This window comes from Carcharodon carcharias, chromosome 3 (assembly GCF_017639515.1).
Source record: "Carcharodon carcharias isolate sCarCar2 chromosome 3, sCarCar2.pri, whole genome shotgun sequence".
Taxonomy (NCBI): Eukaryota; Metazoa; Chordata; class Chondrichthyes; order Lamniformes; family Lamnidae; genus Carcharodon; species Carcharodon carcharias.
The window spans coordinates 105,079,816-105,085,936 of record NC_054469.1 but is presented as its reverse complement, the minus strand read 5'-3'; the positions used below and the strand labels follow the sequence as shown (position 1 = coordinate 105,085,936).

General features: G+C 43.0%; 1 protein-coding gene across 2 annotated transcripts in view; it reads left to right on the top strand.

The window, feature by feature from the left end:
- The first annotated feature begins 4,809 nt into the window (after nucleotides 1-4,809).
- Nucleotides 4,810-6,121, top strand: part of bag1 (BCL2 associated athanogene 1) — a 28,895-nt gene continuing 27,583 nt past the window's right edge. For both annotated transcript variants that reach the window (XM_041184429.1, XM_041184427.1), the window contains exons 1-2: nucleotides 4,810-4,877; nucleotides 5,653-5,781. In XM_041184429.1, coding sequence (XP_041040363.1) covers nucleotides 4,841-4,877; nucleotides 5,653-5,781 — 166 coding nt within the window. In that variant the 5' untranslated portion in view covers nucleotides 4,810-4,840. The remainder of the gene's footprint in view (nucleotides 4,878-5,652; nucleotides 5,782-6,121) is intronic.

The following is a 6,121-nucleotide window of genomic DNA, read 5'->3' as shown; positions in this document are numbered from 1 at the left end:
CAGGCCTAGCCAGCGACGTCCACATCATAAATGAATGAAAAGCATTATAGTTTCGCTGCCACTTTTTTTTGCTTTTGCATTCAACTTCCCTCCAGGAAAAATAATCTATTTTCACCTTTTGCGTCTTATTACACTCTCCCCGGCAATAGTGCACAGATTTAGTGCCTTCTCCTGTGGCATGTGGGCTAATTACTCCTATTCTATTGCGTGCAAAAACACTACTCCTTTTCCATACTGACTGCAGTTAACCTGAATAAGTGTATACCTTCCTTACGCAGATTTCAACCCACCACAGAAACGAAAACTCTCTTTTATTTCTCCTCCTGTGTTGCCCGGTCTAAGAACACACAGAAAGGAATTTACCGTGTTCACTTCGGTGCAGCCCCATCTGCACATTTTAAATCAATGGTTGCCTCTAAAACAAACAGTAAAAACCACGGCTACTGTTTGGCTTTTGCCGAGAGTGGGGGCTGGGACTGGGGCTGTGCCAGCGGCAGATGAGACCCGGAGTAGCTGAATGTTCAGTCACGTTTCCTCTCCTTTCTGGAGGCAGTTACAGCTAAGGGCTGACTTTCCTTCCCCTGATCATCACAATCTGTTACGTTTCATGCCTACACAGCATCTGATAATTTGAAAATATTGGTTATTGAACATATATGTATATGTATAACCTGTCCGATATTTCAGCGCATATCTCTTCGTTACTTAAAAAGTCTAAAACTTCCAGCGAGTGTTTGGAGTCTGTGTTGCTACAGGAACAGGATTGTTCCGTGTCACTTGCAGCTGCCGCACTGAACAGGAAATATCTTCACTTTTCCACACCCTTTATCGCCAGGAGTTTCCTCAGCTTCTCCTGCTCCGCCGTCGCAACTTTGCTAGAAACTCCTTTCATGCCGCACTTTCGGCGAAGTTGCGGCAACAAAACTCTGAGGAAATTCTTCGGTCTTCTTCACGGATTGGTTACAGCATAGAAGGAGGTTTCGGCCCATCCTGTCTAATGCCACTCATCGACCTTCTCCCTGTAGCCCTGCACATTCTTCCTTTTCAGATAATGAAAACCTGGATTGAACATGCCTCCACCGCCCTCAGGCAGTGCATTCCAGATCCTAACCACTGGTCACATGAAAATGTTTTTTCTCATGTCAGGATTGCTTCTTTTGCCAATTACCTTAAATCTGTGCCCCCCTCCTCTATCCTTCCAAAAATGGAAACAGTTTATTCTTATCTACTCTGTGCAGACCCCTCATGATTTTATCTATTAAATCTCCTTTCAACTTTCTCTTCTCCAGAAAGAAGTCCCTACTTTTCCAATCTTTCTATGTAATTTAAGTTCCTCATCTCTGGGAACATTCTTGTGAACCTTCTGCACCCCCTCTAATGTCTTCTCATCCTTCCTAAAGTGTGGTGACCAGAACTGGACACAATATTCCAGTTGAGGCTAAAGCAGTCTTTTATTCAGGTTTATCATAACTTCCTTGCTTTTGTACTCTAGGCCCCTGTTGATAAAGCCCTGGATGCTGGATGTTTTTTAACCACTCTCTCAACCTGTCCTGTCACCTTCAATGTTTTATGCACACGTACACTCAGGTTCCTCTGCTCCTGCACACCCTATAGAATAGACCCTTTATTTTCTATTGAGTCTCTGGGTTCTTCCTACCAAAATGAATCACTTTGCACTTCTTTGCATTAAATTTCACCTGCCACTTGTCCACCCATTCCATCAACCTATGAAGATCATAAGTGATTGGAGCAGGAGTAGCCATTTGGCCCATCAAACGTACTCTGCCAATTTGATCAGATCATGGCTGATCTGATTGTGGCCTTAAATCCACTTTCTTGTCTGTCCCCATGACCCTTAATACTCTCACTGATCAAAAATCTGTCTAACTCAGCCTTGAATATATTCAATGACTCAGCCCCCACTGCTCACTAGGGAAGAGAATTCCAAAGACTAACAACCCTCTTAGAGAAGAAATTCCTCCTGATCTGTCTTAAATGGGAGACCCCTTATTTTTAAACTGCGTCCCCTGGTTCTAAACTCCCCCACGAGAGAAAACATCTTCTCAGCATTTACCCTGCCAAGTCCCCTCAGAATCTTATATGTTTCAATAAGATCAGCTCTCATTCTTCTACACTCCAATGAGTATAGCCCTAACCTGCTCAACCTTTCAACATGAGACATCCCCTTCATCCCAGAAATCAGCCTAGTATACTGCTTCCAATGCAAGTATTTCCCTCCATAAGGAGACCGAAACGGCACACACCACTCCAGGTGCGGTCTCAATGCCCTGTACAGCTGTAGCAAGAGTTCCCTACTTTTATACTCCATCCCCCTTTTGCCTTCCTAATTACTTGTTGTACCTGCATGCGAACTTATTGCGATTTATGTACAAGGACATCCAAATTCCTCTGTACCATAGCATGCTGCAGTCTCTCTCCATTTAAATAATAGTCTGATTTACTATTCTTCCTGGCAGAGCGGATTCTAGCATTTTCCCAATGATAGATGTTAGACTAACTGCCCTATAGTTTCCTACTTTCTGAATTTCTCCTTTCTTGAATAGTGGTGTTACATCTGCGGTTTTTAAATTTGCTGGGACCTTTCCAGAGCCTAGGGAATTCTGGAAGATTACAACCAATGCAAACACTCTCTGCAGATACTTCCTTTAATATCCAAAGATGTAGGTCATCAGGTCCATGGGACTTGTCAGTCCTTAATCCTGGTACTTTTTCTCTAGTTGCTGTCTTATAGACTATATCAATCAATGTAATTGCACCTTTTTTGTTCCTTAGTTTTAGCCAAATAGATTCGGTCTTTGATCTCTCTGGGACATCCTTCTCTCCATCACTGCAATGTTGTCTTTAATCAATACTGCCACCCTTCCCTCTTTCCGTCCTTTCCTATCTTTCCTGAACACCTGTATCCAGAAATAGTTTAATACCCACTCCTGTCCTTCTTTGAGCCAGGTCTCTGTTGTTGCCATAATATCATATTTCTACATGTCTATGTGTCAATCTGCACCTACAACTCATGACTCTTACTTACCACAACGTGCATTTACATACATGCGCCATAACCCTAATTTAGACTTTATTACTTTCCCCCTTATGCTGAACCTACCTATTACCTTACTATTTCCTACTGTGGTCCTATTTGTCTCTCCCAATGTTTTGCACCTTGGTTTTCCTCTCTGATATTACGTCCTGGTTTCCACACCCCTGCCAACTTAGTTTAAACCCTTCACAATAGCATTAGCAAATCACCCACAATAAAATTAGTTCCGGCTCTGTTTAGGTGTAACCCACCCAGCCGATACTGGTCACAGTGATCCTGATCTGCTCCACCCTCCTCCCAGTCAGTTTCACAGTGATCCTGACCTGCTTCACATTCCTCCAGGTCTGCTTCACTTTTTTGTCGACTTCAAAATGATCCCGACCTGCTGCACACTCCTCCCAGTGTGCTTCACAGCAATCCTGACCTGTTGCACACTGCACCCAGTCTGCTTCGCAGTAATCCCAACCTGCTTCACAGTGATCCTGACCTGCTGAATACTCCTCCCAGTCTGCTTCACAGTGATCCTGATCTGCTGCACACCTTGCCTGGTATTTCTACTATTTCACTTTAACTTCCACAGAATAGGACAGAATAAAGTGGAACAGTCACTATTTTGGGGAGAGGAAAGTGTCTTTGCCTTGTGACATCACAAGTTAATATTTTTATAGTGACTTTTAAAACATAATCACATCATAAATGATGTTTGTGTAACTAGGACTACTGTGTAAATGTGGGTTTCTTTCCAACAGCTTTGCACAAGGACTTGGAATGAGCATGTAGAACTTGAGATTGTTGTGAGGGCAGGAAAAGGACTTATGGATGTAGATATAGAATTTTAATTTTAAAAGCATTAAGGGGATATGGAACCAAAGTAAATCAGTGAGAACAGGAGTGATGGGTAGATTTTAGTGCAGAACAAAATACAGGCTCAATTTTGGGCGAGTTGCTTTTAATGAAGTGGAGATTGGCAAAAAAAAACTGGAACAAGAGACTGAAGGTGGCAAAATATGAATAGGAGTTTCAGCAGCAGACGTGGGCAGTGTTGAAAATATGTGCTTTTGTTGATGGAAAAAATGTAGCTTTTGAGCTGCACTTAGGACAATTGTTTTGTAGGGTTTCGTTCAACCTGAACGACTGACCAGGGAATATTACGTATCTTTTAGTGGTCTAAATTGTATGTTTAAATAAACTAATGAAGTGTACAAAGTACTACACATCACGGTTTCCATCCTTACTCTTTTCATCCTTAGCTTGTAACGCAGTCAAGGCATTCCTGGTCATTTCATCGGTATCCCATTACAGTATACGAGGCGGTTAATATAAAGAAAACGTTTTAACGTATAAAGAATTGCTTTAATTTATATTTTTCGATAACCAACTTTGGTTCTTTAAGCTATCACATCTTTCTCCACGGAGAACAAGAGGAGTCACTGTCAGTGCTGCTCCCTGCTTTGTGTAAAGGGGAAGAGGTCGCTTCACCCAGTCTGCTCGCAGTGGGACTGGTCACTTTGCTTCCACCAATCAGCCTGAAAACAAAAATCTCAATCGGATTCCGATAACTTCACAGACTGCAGTCCGAAGGGCTTAGTGCAATTATTCGAGCCACTAGTTCAGCTAACAGTTTAAGCTGTTTTTATTTAGAAACTCCACATACATTCACCTCCTGAGGAACTAAGTCCCGCTCCACAAATATGGCGCCCACCTCCGCTTTCTTTCACGTCCGCGCCGCCGGCCATTTCCGCTGCGGAGCGGAAGTTGAGTGAACCCCGGGAGGGTGGAGGAGCGATGGCTGGGGATTTGGTGGGACTCACACTGATGCACGGTAATGACCGGGGAACCGGGCTCTGCTGCCTCCATCAGATGGGGAGGAACAGCGGCTTTCAGCGGGGGGGTGGTGGTGACTGAGTCAGCTGCAGGCGGGCAGTGTCTGTCTGCCCGCCCGCCCGCCCGCCCGAGTTTGCACACTGAGCCTTTCACCGCTGCAGAATGAGCTGGGCTCAATCCGATTCAGGTCGGTGCAATACAATAGATCTGTGTTTGCAGCGATCGAGGGACAGGGTAACCTCTGATACATCTGTTCACCGACTGTAAGGTCTGTAGGTGATAATGAAAACTGAGTAAATGTTAGGGTCTGTAAAACGCTGCCTTATATTGTGGTAGAGGCAGATTCAATCGTAGATATCTAAAGGGAATTGAATAATTACCCTAAGAGGGAAAAAATTGTAGGGTTCCGGGGAAAAGGCAGGGGAGTGGGACTGAGTTGCTCTTGCTGAGAACTGGCACAGACTTGAAGGGTTGAATGGGCTCCTGTGCGGTAACCATTGTATGATTCCATGAATAAAATTGTCCATTTTTACCGCACATACGATATTGAATATGGGGATGTTTAGATATGGAGAAGAAGTGGTCTGAATCACAAGGCCTAGATCTCATTGTGTATGCTGTGTGCAGCAGTTAAAACTGGTGCAAATTATTGTATGTGAGCTATGTTCATCTGTTCAGTGTTTTGGTGCAGAGTGCCTTTTCAAAAAAGTGTCGTGGAATAAGGGTCAGGACATAATGATGTTTACTGATGTGAATTGGTATTTCATTCTTAGGCAGTTCAAAACACAAGATTGAAATTTCTGCAGGACAGGAAGGATGTGAACCTACGTTACAGGACATGGCAACAGTTATTGCTCAAGTCACTGGGGTACCTCAGCAACTGCAGAAACTAATCTTTAAAGGTATGCATGATTTGCCATTAGAATGGGTAATGCATGAAATAGTTTGCCTTGATCCTGATTGTGGTTATTGCTTATTGAAGAGTTTGTCTCATTGGAAATTTAATGATAAGATTGTCTGAACAAAACTTGCCAAATTATTGTCTTGGGTACTTCAATCATTTTGAGAATGGAATAACATTTCTGTGCTTAAAGGTAAAACAAAAGAGTTTTGTAGTTTATTGGACAGAAACCACATTTACAGGCCTTTTTGGGAAAGCTGAATGTTGTAGATTAATAAAACATCAAATTCAAAGACAAATTTATGACTGCAGAATTAGAATGCAGACTTCGCTGACAGGAT